The sequence below is a fragment of the Mustela lutreola genome, chromosome 2 (assembly GCF_030435805.1).
Source record: "Mustela lutreola isolate mMusLut2 chromosome 2, mMusLut2.pri, whole genome shotgun sequence".
NCBI classification, from domain to species: domain Eukaryota; kingdom Metazoa; phylum Chordata; class Mammalia; order Carnivora; family Mustelidae; genus Mustela; species Mustela lutreola.
The window spans coordinates 74,480,712-74,496,880 of record NC_081291.1 but is presented as its reverse complement, the minus strand read 5'-3'; the positions used below and the strand labels follow the sequence as shown (position 1 = coordinate 74,496,880).

Below are 16,169 nucleotides of genomic sequence, written 5' to 3'. Positions count from 1 at the left end.
GGGGCAGTTGGGTGATGGACATTGGGGAGGGCATATGATGTGATGAGCTCTGGTTGTTGTATGCAACTGAGGAATCACTAAATTCTACCTCTGAAACTGATAATACACTATATGTTAATTAAATTGAATTTAAAAAATTAAAAACATCCATTTTAATTCTGGGCCTTTAAAAAAAAGTCTGTCTTGCTTTTTTTGGGTTTATGTAGTTTTCATCTTTATACTCAAGCTTAGTTTCTTCGCAAATTTTTTTCCCAATTTTCACCAAAGTTAGGCCTTTCTTCACCTGACACATTAAGCTTCACTCTTTCATCTTGGGGTGCTTGTATTTTGCTCTTAGCTTTCATCTGAATCATTAATTTTTCACTGAAATTTTGCCCATTATCCCCAAAAAGTCTCTCCTTTCTTTGCTCCAGGATCCTGTTCAGTATCATGTGTTTTGTACTGTTTTCCTATTTCTTTAGTCTCCTCCAATATGAAACAGTTCCCCAGTCTTCCTGTGTACTTCATGTCCTTTACTATTTTAAAGAATATAGGGCTTTTATTTTATAGAGGGTGGCTTGACCTGGGTCTGTCTGGTGCTTCTTCATGAAACCTCCTTAGCACTATTGACAACTCCTGCCTGTAACCAGTCTGTGATGGGAGTCATCTATTTTTATTATTTCTTCTCGAGCAGGAGTTGGCAATTGGTTTCTATAAAGGGCCAGATAATAAAGAACTTGCCTTGGTAGGCCACATGTAGTCTCTGTTGCACATCCTTTTTGTTTTGTTTTCTACAGCCCCTCTAAAAGTGTAAAAACCATTTTTTTTTTTAAAAGAAAGATTTTTATTTATTATTTGAAAGAGAGAGACAGAGTGAGAGCATGCACGAATGGCAGGGTTGAGGGGAAAGCAGATTCTCAGCTGAGCAGAGAGCCTGACACCCATGTGTCTTGAGATCATGATGTGAGCAGAAGGCAGAAGCTTAATTGACTGAGCCACCCCGGGTGCCCCTCATTTCTCTTTCTCTCTCTCTCTCTCTCTCTTTTTTCCCCTTCTCTCTCTCTTTCTTTCTGTCTCTTTCTTTCATTCCTTTGCCTTTCCTTCCTTCCTTCCTTCCTTAAGCTTTTATTTATTTGAGAAAGAGAAAGCACAAGCCAGTGGCTGGGTGAGGGGGAGGTGGTGTGTGGGGTAAAAAGCAGAGAAGAGGGAGAAACAGGCTGCTCTCTGAACAGGCAGCTTGACACAGGGCTTGGTCTCAGGACCCCAAGATCATGGCCTGAGCTGAAGGCAGACACTTAACTGAGCCACCCAGATGCCCCCAAAACCATTCTTCTTGTATATCTCATGAGCTGTGGAAAAACGGGTCTTTGGTAAGTGGTTGGTATTCTACTATAACAGAGCTCTTTCTCTTCTTCCATGTGTATGTGTGTATTTATTTAATTATTTTGATGAATAACTACTTTGTGCAATGGATCATAATGTGATACTCATGCCACTATTATTATTTGTGGGGATGCTGTAGTCATCCTAGATTTGGCCAATGTGAGCCCTTCAAGCTGGCTTCTGTGTTCTATGGACCCATTTCTTTTTTAAAAATTTATTTAAAAAATTTTTTTAAAGATTTTCTTTGACAGAGACAGTGAGAGAGGGAACCCAAGCAGAGGTTGTGAGAGAGGGAGAAGCAGGCTTCCCATGGAGCAGAGAGCCTGATACAGGGCTCAATCTCAGGACCCTGGGATCATGACATGAGCCGAAGGCAGACCCTTAACGCCTGAGCCACCTAGGTGCCTCTTGGTGGATCCATTTCCACCATTGTTTGAGCACTTCATTATTTTCTGATATCACCTGATGTTCTGGGTTATTTTTACTTTCTCTCTCCCAGCTCTGGAATCCGTCATTTTTTGGGGGGGAATCTTTGGTATTTAGAAGCCAAGATCTGAGTGCTCTTTGTATTTATTCCTATGGGGTGTCATTGTTTCTATGTCTTCTTAATATTCAGAGTTAGAAAAAAATATATCCATCCATCCCTATATATTTATAATTGTTTTTATATATATCATTGTACATATTCAGAACAAAACTCATGCATTCATGTTGATACTTCCAAATTTAATCTAATACCTTAAGATTCTTTCTAGCCTTCCCCCTTTCCGTGTTTGTAAATCCCTTCTCAGATGGAGACAAACACGGCTCCTGTTATTCTCCATATCTGTACTGGTTTGTTCAGTGAATTTACTTATATAAGACTCCATCTACTCAGGCCACTTCCACTGTGTCATCCTCTGTCTTCCTTGCCATTGCCACCCTGCTTCCTTGACCACTTGTGCTCAGTTCCCTCTCCCCCTTACCGTCCCCTTTCCTCAAGCACTGACATGTTGACCTTGGGAAGGGAAAGTGAGAGGAGATGGATTAAGGAAAACAAAGGGTCAAGTGTTCTTTTTCATACTTTCCCTTAACTCCTCTCACCTCACTGTTCACATTCAGTTACTTAACCTTCCTGGGAACCTCGTTCCCTCTCAGGTTGCTGTGTTGCTACTGCCATGGTCTAGGCCCCACCATCTCTCCTGTGGACCTCTCAAGTGGCCTCCTCACTGGTCTTCCTATGGCCAGTATGCCCCACTAATATCATTCTCCACACAGAGAGCATTTCCTAAAAATCATGTATCTTATAGCTTTTTACTATTTTTCTTCAAGGATTGGTACAACTTTAAGCAAAATACCAGGTAGAAGTTAAGAATTGGCGAGGCTTTCACTTTTAGGACTAATTCATTAATAAATAAATATTATTTAAAGCAGTTAACACATTGTGCTTAATAAAGTAGTTATTAGCTTATTATAATTATAATGTAATTATATTGATTATCAACTCCTATAAAGCCAGGATTCATCTCTCTGTTTGAAGCCAGGTCTTTGATTACAAGTGAAGATTTTTCCTGCAAAAAATGAGAGGAAGGGATCCTTCTGTCCCACATCATGAATTGAGGGGGGCATCATGAGTAGATGTTTAATAACAGTTAACATCCATTTTTTACTGGGGAAACAAAAATAGCTCACAAAGGTCTTGCTAGTAATAAAGTGAGGTGATCCTTTTTATTATATAAAATATAAATAGATATATTTTGTTATATAAAAGTATGAGATCATTGTTGGAGGATCCTAAAATAAAGTAATCCTAATGTAATCTTAAGCAAATTGTTTCTGCCTTGTAAATAGGTTTACCTGAGGATCTATTAAAGATTGAGGTGACAAAAACTGAAAATAGACATTCTGAACACACTTCATGTAAATTCTTAACAGGGAATGACATTTCCTTCCTCCCTAACAGGGTTATACCTAACAGAGCTGAACTTTTTCTTTCCTTTTTCTTTTCTTCCCTTTTTTTTTTTTTTTAAGATTTTATTTATTTATTTGTCATAGAGAAAGAGAGCACAAGCAGAAAGAATGGCAGACAGAGGCAGAGAGAGAAGCCGGCTCCCGCTGAGCAAGGAGGCTGATGCGGGACTCGATCTCAGGACCCTGGGATCATGACCTGAACCAAAGGCAGCGGCTAACCCACTGAGCCACCCAGGTGTCCCTGAACTTTTTCTTTTTCCAAACTCTTCTCTCAGGAATGTGTGCTGGAGGTTAACATACCCATTTGGAGTTAAAGATAGAATTCTTATCACTGCCTTCAAGATTTCAGATGGTTTGGCCCCTGCCTCCCTTTTTTGTCACACCTCCTAAAGCTCATCATCTCACTCTCTGTGCTTCAGCCACATTTTGTTCTGACATTTTCTAGGATTTGCAAACACTTTTCTGCCTCAGCACTTTCCCCTTTGCTGTTTCCTGTGCCTGGTTGCTCTTTTCACATGGCTGAGTCTTCACATTTCACGTTATCAGCTCCTCTGGTAGGACATCCCCTGGACCCTCAAATCTCTTTGTAGTTTTGCTCATAGCAGTGACCACAGCTCGATTGACCTCAAGTATGGAAGCCAGATTTTCTGTCTCAGTGTCAGTTCCAGGAAGATAGGAGCCCTTTTCCCCTTGTTCCCTTCCTGAGCACACAAGGTAGGTGCTCTGGTAACCAGATGAATGGCTGGGCTGTGGCTGGGGAAAGTGGTGTTCAGTGCTAGGGACTGACTTGCTCATTTTGTTTGTAACAGTCTGCATCTGCTGTGCCTGCCAGCACAGTGATTTCCTGGTCATCTCCTGGTCTCATACATTCCCCTGTACCAGTGTGGTCCCTGGCCCAGCAGCATCAACATCACCTGGGAACTTGTTAGAAATCCAGATTTGGGGATGCCTGGGTGGCTCAGTTGGTTAAGCAGCTGCCTTCGACTCAGGTCATGATCCCAGCGTCCTGGGATCAAGTCCCACATCGGGCTCCTTGCTCCACAGGGAGCCTGCTTCTCCCTCTGACTCTGCCTGCCACTCTGTCTGCCTGTGCTTGGTCTCGCTCTCTCTCTCTCTGACAAATAAATAAATAAAATCTAAAAAAAAAAAAAAAAAAAAAAGAAATCCAGATTTGACCCAGACCTGCTAAATAGGAAATTTCCAGGGGCAGAGGCTCCATAATCTGCATGTTAACATGCCTCCAGCTGATTGTACAACTTGCTGAAGTGGGAGAACCTAGTCCTTGAAGCTCTTGGAAGACAAGAGCCTGGCCTGGTGTGAGTGAAGGATGGTGCATTTCTCCTTCCCACTCAGGAATGTTTCCATGGCTTAGGGATTGGTTGTTGGGTGGAGTGGACCTGACTTAGGAAATAATATTGGATGGATAAAAGATTACTAAAATTATTAGGATTATAAGAAATCTCTATGAACCATAGTGGGGACCAGAGAAACCTGTAGAGTTAGATTGAGAAAGATGACCCCGATAAGGATGATAACTGGGGTAAACATCATTACTGATGGGTTGAGATGAAGGGGATAAAAAGTGAAGAATTTTGCAGCATAGTGTTTCTCACTGGGGTTGGCCAGGAGCTTTTCAAGCAGCACTGACTACTTCCTCCACTTGACATACCCCCTTCCCTTATTCTGTTGTATCTTAAGATCTCTCAGGAGTCAGATGAGAGTGTGTGCAGTTTAGAAAAGCTCCCAAGGTAATTTTGGTAGGACATGAAAGAAACCACTCAAAAGACAAAACAGAAATGGTTTTTTAAGTTTTTATTCCATGGTGAGTCCATGTGTCTCATAGATTATTGTCCTCCACTTTTTTTAAAATTAAAATTTATTTTTTTTCAGCATTCCAAAATTCATTGTTTATGCATCACATCCAGTGCCCCGTGCAATATGTGCCCTCCTTAATACCCACCACCACTTTTAACAGTCTATTTCTTAGGAGTTGCCTTTATTATATAGACTATCAGGAATTCTGTGGGTAACACAGTGTTCTTTTTGAATAAAATTTGAAGTGAATTTTAGATGGCAGGTGTTTTCCCCAGTTTTAAAATGTAGTCACAAGCTCTATTTTAATAAATAAATATTTCAAAACCAGTTCACTGAGCTCAAACTTGAGATTTGATTTTTTTGATTCAGAAAATACAAGCACTAGTGTGCTCTTGAGCCTCCATGAAGCTCTCAACTGTGTTTGATATCCAGAGGTGGCAGGTTAAAAGTGTTTTTTTTCTGCAGGAGCTTTTTAAAATGGAAAGTCTGTTAGGCTTCTGAGCTGCATTCTGAAGATGAGACCTTCTAGTCCCCTCATATTGGTTTGAACACATTTAGAAGTAGTCTGGACAAATCTTTTATCACGAAGAGTCCCCATTATGAACATTATGATCAGGTAGGGATTTTATATTGGTAGAAAGTTTTGCTGTGAGAGCTGCCCCCCAAATTTTCAAAAAGCCAATGACAGTGTTTTGTGTCTTGAGGTCACTGTTGGTTTAATCCTTAATTTGCTCAAAACGTTCTGAGTGTAGCATGACTTTTAGGGACTCTGTTGAAAAAAAAATTTGTTTTCCCCTAAATTCTTGGATTAAAATACTTAAATAATTGTTTTGATTTCATACAGAGCAGTTTTCTTGGATCCATTATAAATGAGTTTTAAAAAACGTTCACGTTGTACAATCAGCTAGTTTTTTTTTTTTAGTGAACTCATTTTTCATACTCCTATTTTCAGATATTAGTAGCTACTTTCTTGCTGAAACATATACAATTTGGGCTTTAGACTTGAAGAACCCGACTCTCCTAGTTTCCAAACCATCATGTCTAAGTTACCCATCTGTAAATCCCATGGAAGGAAGAGGAAAGACTGAAATACAATTTGAAAGGTGTCCAAAATAGACTGATTTTCCCCCCATAATCTTATTTTGCTATGGCTATCTGTAAATGAATACAAATCCCTGGTATGTGTATGAAATAGTCCATGATTATTGTTACATTTTCTAGCTTACTTACCATTTCTTTTTTGTGGTGAAGACATTTACAATTTATTCTCTTAACAACTTTCAAATACATTATTTTATTATTATATATATATTTTATTATTAACTATAATTACCATGCTGTACATTAGCTACCCAGAACTTGTTTATTTATTTAACATAACACTGGAAGTTTGTACTCTTTGCCCAACATTTCCCTGTTTTCCCACTCCCAAGTCCCTGGAAACCACATTCCAGTCTCCGTTTCTATGAGCTCGGCTTTTTCAGATTCCACATGTAATTACTTCGATGTCATACAGTATCCATCTTTCTTTTCCTGTCTTATTTCACTTAGCAAAATTCTTGAAAGGCTGACCCATGTTGTTGTGCATGGAAGAATTTCCTTTTCTTGTGTGGCTGAATAATAATCTGTTGTGTATATTTATTGCATGTATACCACATCTTCCTTATCCATTCATCCATGGATAGACACTTAAGTTGTTTTCGTATCTTGGTTATTCATTAATGCTGCAGTGAGCATGGGCATCCAGATCTCTTTGAGATCCCGTATTCATTTGTCAGTGATTATTGAGACAAGATTATGAATCTCATATGGTAATCAGTTCCATGAGGAGAGGGACACTTTTTGTTTCGGCAGAACAGTATATATAGTTAGTGCTTTGTCAATGCTCAGGTTTCAGTGCATTTGTTTATTCAGTAATTTCAGTTATGGTAGTAAATATATCCATTATTTATAATGTTAACTTGCCTGGGGTGCCTCCATGGCTCAGTCGGTTAAGAGTCTGACTATTGATATTGGCTCAGGTCAGATCTCGGGGTCATGGGATTGAGCCCCATGCTGGGTTCTGCTCTCAGCAGAGTCTTCTTGAGATTCTCTCTCTCCCTCCCCACTAGCAGTTGCTTTCTCTCAAATAAATGAAATCTTAAAAAAAAATGTAAACTTTCCTTAAATATTTATTTCCATCTAATTAAAAAATGTCTAATACAGTCATGGCATCAAAATGTAATTTAAAAATTATTATAAAATAATGTGCATTTATTTGAAAACTTTGAATAGGGCATATGTGAAAGGGTGAAGACTTCTTGTCTTTTCTCTAACTCACCTCAGTACCAGATTTTCATTGTTATTGGTTGTATTATCTTTTCCTTTCTGGTTATAATATCACATTAGTATTTTCTTAGAGATTGGAACTAAGGTTTAGCATTGAGTAAATAAATATATTTACTTTAAACTGTTCATTTTGGTGGAAGTTTGATTTTATACTGATTAACGCTTGTTTTCCTTATTTTATTAATAGCAATAACTTTTAAAGGAAGTTCATTTTTGGAGATAGAAAAAATATTTAACTTTTTTCCTGAGATTTTGTTTTATTTTAATTTAAAAATTAAAAAATTAAAAAAATTTTATTTTAATTAAAAATTTATTTTTTAAATAGTTTCTTAGATTTGATTTATTTGTCAGGGAGATAGAGAGCATGTGTGTGTGTGCACAAGCTGGTGGAACAGCAGAGGGAGAAGCAGGTTCCTGGTTGAGCAAGGAGCCCAATGTGTGACTTGATCCCAGGACCCTGGGATTATGATAGGAGCCAAAGGCAGAGTTTAATGGACTGAGCCACCCAGGCATCCCATTTCCTGAGATTTTAAAGAAGACGAAAATATTTCTTGAAATCTTTATCTTTTCCCTTCTTCTTTCCTTACAATTTGTCTTTAATTCATTAATTTAAAGAGAGCTAGAGATTGCACACATGCACATTAGGGAGGTGGGGGGAGGGACAGAAGGAGAGGGAGGGGGAGAGAATCTTAAGGAGACTTATGCTGAGCCCAGAGGCCAACTTGGGGACTTCATCTTAGGACCCTGATATGGTGACCTGAGCCAAAATCAAGAGTCTGATACTTAACGGACTGGGTCACCCAGGGGTTCCTAATAACTCGTCTTATATTTGATCTTTTCATTTTTGATCAATGTTATAGATCTATTTAAAATATAAATCAGGAAGAAGGAGGTTATAGGACATTAATTATAATGAATTATAATGAATAATAATTATAATTAATTATATTATAATGAATTATAATGAATGTTTTTGTAAAACTGTTTTTGACTTTCTTTGTAGTCTCCTGTATATGCTCAGAATATGATCATCCCTTGTTTTTTTGTTTTTTAAATTTTGCTTAAAAACTTTTGAGGTTCTTCCATTACTTATGACATAAAATTCAAAAGCCCTAGTTTGGGGGCTCCATAGTGGCTCAGTGGGTTAAGCTTCTGCCTTTGGCTCAGGTCATGATCTCAGGGTCCTGAGATCAAGCCCTGCATCAGGCTCTCTGCTCAGTGGGGAGCCTGCTTCCCCCTCTCTCTGCCTGCCTCTCTGCCTACTTGTGATCTCTCTGTCAAATAAATAAATAAAATCTTAAAAAGAAAAAAGTCCAGAGGAAACAAAAGCGAAAATAAACTTTTGGGACTTCATCAGAATCAAAAGCTTCTGCACAGCAAAGGAAACAGTCAAAAAAACAAAGAGGCAACCCACGGAATGGGAGAAGATATTTGAAAATGACAGTACAGACAAAAGGTTGATATCCAGGATCTATAATGAACTCCTCAAACTCAACACACACAAAACAGACAATCATATCAAAAAATGGGCAGAAGATATGAACAGACACTTCTCCAATCAAGACATACAAATGGCTATCAGACACATGAAAAAATGTTCATCATCACTAGCCCTCAGGGAGAGTCAAATTAAAACCACATTGAGATATCACCTTACACCAGTTAGAATGGCCAAAATGAACAAGACAGGAACAACATGTGTTGGAGGGGATGTGGAGAAAGGGGAACCCTCTTCCACTGTTCGTGGGAATGCAAGTTGGTGCAGCCTCTTTGGAGAACAGTGTGGAGATTCCTCAAGAAATTAAAAATAGAGCTTCCCTATGACCCTGCAATTGCACTCCTGGGTATTTACCCCAAAGATACAGATGTAGGGAAAAGAAGGGCCATCTGTACCCCAATGTTTATAGCAGCAATGGCCACGGTTGCCAAACTGTGGAAAGAACCAAGATGCCCTTCAATGGATGAATGGATAAGGAAAATGTGGTCCATATACACTATGGAGTATTATGCCTCCATCAGAAAGAATGAATACCCAACTTTTGTAGCAACATGGACGGGACTGGAAGAGATTATGCTGAGTGAAATAAGTCAAGCAGAGAGAGTCAATGATCATATGGTTTCACTTATTTGTGGAGCATAACAAATAGCATGGAGGACAAGGGTTGTTAGAGAGGAGAAGGTAGTTGGGGTAAATTGGAAGGGGAGGTGAATTATGAAAGACTATAGACTCTGAAAAACAATTTGAGAAGTTTGAAGTGGTGGGGGATTGGGAGGTTGGGGTACCAGGTGGTGGGTATTATAGAGGGCGCGGATTGCATGGAGCACTGGGTGTGGTGAAAAAATAATGAATACTGTTATGCTGAAAATAAATAAATTAATAAAAAAAAAAGAAAGAAAAAAGTCCTGGATTGGTAGACCAACTCTGGCTCCAGAGTACTTCTCAATTCTCTGCTTTTCCTCCTGCACCTGAAGGTTGTCTCATTGAATCAATTTCACCTTTTTTTTTTTTTTGAATATTTTTATTTATTTATTTGACAGACAAAGGTCACAGTAGGCAGAGAGGCAGGCAGAGAGAGAGAGGAGGAAGCAGTCTTTCCGCTGAGCAGAGAGCCCGATGCGGGGCTCCATCCCAGGACCCTGGATCATGACCTGAGCCAAAGGCAGAGGCTTAACCCACTGAGACACCCAGGCGCCCCAAATCAGTTTCACCTTCTTAAACCATGCTCTTCATTTCCATGTCTCCTCGTGAACACTTGCTCTCTTCTCTTTGGCTAGAATTTTTTAAATTTAATTAAAAAAAAAAACCCAGTATATGTACAATGAACCTATGGTGTTGTATTAGCTCCAGGTATTCAAGAGAATGATTCAGCAATTCTGTACATTACTCAGGGCTCATCATGAGTAATGCCCTTCACTTATTTCACCCATCCCTCCCTGACCCCTCTTCCCCTCTGGTAACTGGCTATCAGACACTACAGTTAAGAGTCTCTTTTTTTTCTTCGTTTTCTTTTTTTCTTAAATTCCACATATGAGTGAAATCTGATCGTATTTGTCTTTCTCTGACTGACTTATTTCAGTTAGCATTATACTCTAGCTCCTCCATGTTGTTTCAAGTGGCAAGATTTCATTTTTATGGCTGAATGATATTCCATGGTATGTATGTATATGTGTGTATGTGTGTGTGTGTGTGTGTGTGTGTGTGTGTGTATGGTGTATATATATACATACCACGTCTTCTTTATGCATTCTTCAGTGAGTAGACACTTGGACTGCCTCCATAATTGGGCTATTGTAAATAATACTGCAACAACCACAGGGTGCATGTGTCCCTTTGAATTAGTATTTTTCTTTGGGTAAATACCCAGTGGTATGGTTACTGGATCATAAAGTAGTTCTATTTTTAACTTTTTGAGGCACCTCCATCTAGTTTTCTGCAGTGACTACACCAGTTTGCATTCTCACCAATAGTACGTGAGGGTTCCTTTTTCCCCACATCTTCACCAACACTTGGTGTTTCTTGTGTTTTTGATTTTAGCCATTCTGACAGGAGTGAGGTGAGCTCTCACTGTGGTTTTGATTTGCATTTCCCTGATGATGAGTGACATTCAGCAACTTTTCATATGTCTGTTAGCCATCCTTATGTCTTCTTTAGAAAAATGTCTGTTCATGTCTTCTGCCCACTTTTTAATTGGATTTTTTTGTTTTTTGGGTGTTGAGTTGTATAAGTTTTTAAATGTTTTGTTTTTTAAAAGATTTTATTTATTTATTTATTAGATCACAATCAGGGAGGTAGGGTAGAGGGAGAAGTAGGCTCTCTGCTGAGCAGGGAGCACAATGTGAAACTGAACATGGGATCATGACCTGAGCCGAAGGCCGATGTTTAACCGACTGAGCCACCGAGGTGCCCCGAGTTTTTATATATTTTGGATACCAATTCTTAACCAGAGGTATCATTTGCAAATATATTTCCCCATTCTGTAGGCTGTCTTTCTGTTGACTGTTTGCTGTGCAGAAACTTTTATTTTGATGTAATCCCAGCAGTTTAGTTTTGCTTTTGTTTCCCTGGCCTCAGGAAACACATTTAGAAAAAGTTGCTATGTTTGATATTGGAGAAATTACTACCTGTGTTCTCTTCTAGGGTTTTTACAGTTTCAAGTCACACATTTGGTCCTGGCTTGAATTTTTTTCACTTATTTTTCTGCTATCCACTCTCCATTTACCCTTCAAAAACCGGTTCAAGACCATCTTCCTATGTTGTTGACTTGATTTATTTTCCTTTCCAAGCATAATTTGTGGAGCTCACTTCTGTTACGATACTTGTTACATTTTATTAGTTTTTAAATTATGTTTCATTTCTAATCTGTGAGCAAGTTAAGAAAAGCTCAGAAGTCTGATTATCTTGGTTTGAATTCTAGCTTTGTCACTTACTAGGTACATGTCTTTGGGCAAGTAACTTTAAGTATTCTATTCTTTTTTTTTTTTTTAAAGATTTTATTTATTTATTTGACAGACAGAGATCACAAGTAGGCAGAGAGGCAGGCAGAGAGAGAGAGAGAGAGAGAGAGGGAAGCAGGCTTCCTGCGGAGCAGAGAGCCCGATGCGGGGCTCGATCCCAGGACCCCGAGATCATGACCCGAGCCGAAGGCAGCAGCCCAAACCACTGAGCCACTCAGGCGCCCCTAAGTATTCTATTCTTTAGTTCTATTGTTTATAGAGTAGGTTAGTATTAAGACCTTTCTTACGTGTTACTGGGAGAACTAAATGTGATAGTCTTCTGATATTCTGAGATACCATTTTTCTCATGCTAAACAATAAATGTTAAATATTTATTTTTATGGCTGTTTTTTCCACCTTTACCAGTGTCTGCAAAAAGAAGGCCCTTGATGTTTTTTATTTCTTAAAGGGAAGTTTTTCTATACAGACTTATAAATTAGTTTGTCATTTCAGTTAACCCTTTATAATTTGTATGTTTATCATAAGAGGCTTTGTTGTCTTAAAACAACATTAGTTTTTACTGGGAGCTGGATTATTTTGTTTTTAAATATGCGGACGTTTTCCAACTTTCTTATGCCAAAACCAGTAATGAAGGGGCAAGGTAAGCACCCTCTACTCCTTTACACAGAAGCTGGTGTTATCTTTCTGAGTCACAGTTAATATACTTGGACTTGTCTGATGGATCTACTCTCCTGTCTCTGCAGGCCTTGTGTAGAATCACCCGCCATTCTCCTACTGCCTTCCAGAATGTTATTGAGAAGGTGGGACTGAACTCAGTGATAAACTCCCTGGCCTCAGCCATCTGCAAAGTTCAGCAGTACATGTTGACCTTATTTACTGCAATGTTGTCTTGTGGGATTCATCTTCAGAGACTAATCCAAGAAAAGGTTTGACTTCGATTTCACCTATTACTGTATTTTAAAAATTGTTGTTGAGCCATTACAGTTGCAGGAGAAAACAAGTAATGTCATCTCTGTAGAATTTATTTTTCTTCTCAGGGGACCTTTTTGAACTTTGCCAAACCCCTGTACCACAGGCCATTCATCTGCAGATGTTGTAAGGGTCTTTTAGTGATTAAAATAGAAATCCAGTAAATGGCTCTGCCTGCATATCCCATTTTATTAATGAAAAGTTGGAAAATTTATGAGTCCTTCCTTTATGCTGGTATTTCTTATGGCTCTTGTTCCTCAGCCCCCATCTCTTTCCCCATATGCTTTGTCTTCCCTTTATATCCTCTGGACTCATTTACCTGGATTCATTTCTTGCCCCTTTCCTTGTCCAGTATTTGGTTAACACAAATCACCTGGATAACTCCCTTTCTTCTCTTTTTAGCTTACTTTCTTTCTACTCCTTTGATAGTCCCTTATTTTATGTATAGTGGAGTTTTAAAATATTCACTTCTGATCACAGAACTGTGTGGCTGTGAAGAAGTCTCTGTGGTAGCCTTCCCCAGCATGTCTTCTCAACATGTCTATCCACTAAAGAATGATCCAAGAACCAGAAGCAACGGGCATCACCTGGGAGAGGATTGGAAATGCAGCCCCTTGGGCCCTACCTTGGGTCTGCTGAATTTGAATCTACATTTTAATGAGATCTCTAGGTGGTTTGTTTGAACTTTATGATTTGAGAAGCCCTATCCTAGAATATTAGTGTTGGGTGAGGTGTTACCAGGTAGAAAATGTGGACCATGTTTATCTATATGTGTTTGGAAAACTTTGAGTCAAAGTGAAAGAGATAGTTTTAACTGTATGGCCTTTCCCAGTGTTTTATATGCTCATGTGTATTTCGAATCTTCTCAAGGGGAATGTAGTGTTGGTGTTCTTTAAACTTACTGGACCAATTACCCTTTTTTTTTTTTAGAGGGGAGATGCTTGTCAAACTGGAGATTTGGGAACTTAGCATAAACATAGTGCTCCTAACAAGTGGAGAATAGAACCACTTACGTACACTGTTTGCCTTGGTTCTTGTGTGTTAACGGTCCACACATTAAATCCTGGTTTTTATAATAAAAGTTCAAATTTCAGCAATTATGAATAATTATCTGATTTACATAGTAAACTTGATCTGTCAAAGTCAAGCTGGAGAGTAAACCACTTCTTGTCTTTACTCTGATTAATCTGATTTAGATTCCGTTAGGAAGTGTGAGCCTCAGAAAAACCTATTTTTTTTCCCAACAGTCTATCTAATTTCCACTATTAATTTTCTAAGTCATTAAATATTGTTACATTGTATTAGAAAAAGCCCCACTTGAGTAGTTTTCTGTATAAATTGTGATAAGAGGGGCTGAGAGTTTTTGCAGATTGGCTTTTTCCCACTTTCAGAACAGGTATGGATCGACTGAGTTTCAAATATGGTATTTCACAAAGGTAGTAAAATAAGATGCATTGATTAATGTGGTTTTGTAATTGCTTTATAATATATAGCATTCCATGGACTTTAACAAAAGGAATGATTGAACACTGAAATGTATTGAATAAGTAATCTTTTGATTTTGAGTAGTATTGTTACTGAAAAAAATTATTGTGGTAGAAAAGATGTAATACAAAATTCACAATCTTCACTATTTTTTAAGTTTATAGTTTGTAGTGGTAAGTATATTCATACTGTTGTGGAACAGATCTCTAGAACCTTTTCATATTACAAAACTGAAACTCTGTGCCCACTAAACATTAGGGTGCTGTGTTTTAAGGAGTCTGGGTTTTATGTGAATCTGTTTTAGTAGGCCTCTGACAGAGAGACAGCAGAGAAAGGAGGGCGATGCCTTTGCCTGCTTTTCTGGGGTAGAAGTCCAGGTTCCTCAGTGGGCTTCTGTTGACATCCCATGGGTACAGAGAGCCCCTCCTTACTGTTGGGCAGGGGTGCGATTCCACACTCTCCATAGGCCTTCTTTGATGCCCTCCCTGGCTGGGAGTGGGGAGGGCTTCTCATTTACTGTCTCCCCTGCCACTATGGATGGAACTGTGAGCCTCATTTCTGGTGAAAGTTGCTAAAGGTGCAAACTTCCCACTTGCCTTCTCTGCTGCTATCTTGGGGAGAGAGAAAGGAATCTGGTTACTCCTATTATGGGTGGGGGCCCAGGCTCCCCACATGGCCTGTACTGACACCAGGGTTGGGGGCGAATGGCTGTCGTTGGGTGGGTGTTACTGTCAGTTCTCCACTTGCATTTTTGTGGTATTGCCCTTGTGGGGAGAGTGTTGGCTATTGAGGGTAGGAGTTTAGGCTCCCCACTTGCCCTGGGCTGATGGAGATGGGGTCATGGTTTTTCTGTGATGTTCAACTTGAGTAGAGTAGCTCTTGTTTGAAAGTTTTCGATCTTCCTGGCCTGCCCCTTCCTAGGTTCTTTGGCTTGAGAGAGCTGATTTTTCTTATGTTTTGTGCCTATTGTTGTTTCTAGGTTCCTGGATATCCACTCAATCCAGGATATCGGTGGCAAAAAAAAATCCAGTGAGTTCATTGCCATATTGATACTCAGATCCTGAGTTTCCTACTGGTTCTGTCTTCTCTCTACCTTTCAGAGTTGTCTTATGTTTGTTTATATCCAACATCGAGGGTTTTTAGTTGTGCTTAGTGGGAAGAATAGGAAAAAGTGTACCTCCTCTCTCTTGTCCTTTCGTTTTTAAAATGTTTCTATGATAGGTTAGTAATACGCAGTGAATTCTCATTTAAAATGTAAGATTCTATTTGTAATTAATTAAAAAATATTATCATTTATTGAACATTTACTATGGGCCAGTTAGTGACTTGCAATCTTGGGGTATTCACAGACGAAACTTAGTGTGTTGAGTAATTTTGTCAAGTTAATGGATGATGTCAGTGCTAGAGCTAATGCTGATGCCAGACAAATGAGGACACAGAACAATTTTGCATAGTGTTGATCCTCTGAAGAATGTAAAACAGAGTAATGTGATAGCACGTCTGTAATAGGCAGTGTGCAGGGAGTGCTTGTAATGATATTACCTGGGTGTGTATGGGGGGAAGTCAGGGAAGGCTTCTCTGAGGAGGTGTCATTCCATCTGAACCCTGAGTGACAAGAAAGAGTTTGCTCTGTGAAGCTCTTGGGAGGAAGAACTTTGTAGTTCAGCTTCCCTGAGGTGTGAGAGATTCTGGGAGGGTCTGGAAAGAAAGAAGTTCTGCTGAACCTAGTGACCAAGGGGTGGGGAAGAGACCATTGGAGGGAGGCTGGGAACAGAGGGAGACCTAGATCATGTAGGGTCATGATA

General features: G+C 39.1%; 1 protein-coding gene across 2 annotated transcripts in view; it reads left to right on the top strand.

Annotated features, from left to right (window-relative positions):
- The window catches only part of ULK4 (unc-51 like kinase 4), a 651,105-nt gene that overhangs the window by 119,224 nt on the left and 515,712 nt on the right, over positions 1-16,169 (top strand). For both annotated transcript variants that reach the window (XM_059162312.1, XM_059162311.1), the window contains exon 21: positions 12,654-12,836. In XM_059162312.1, coding sequence (XP_059018295.1) covers positions 12,654-12,836 — 183 coding nt within the window. The remainder of the gene's footprint in view (positions 1-12,653; positions 12,837-16,169) is intronic.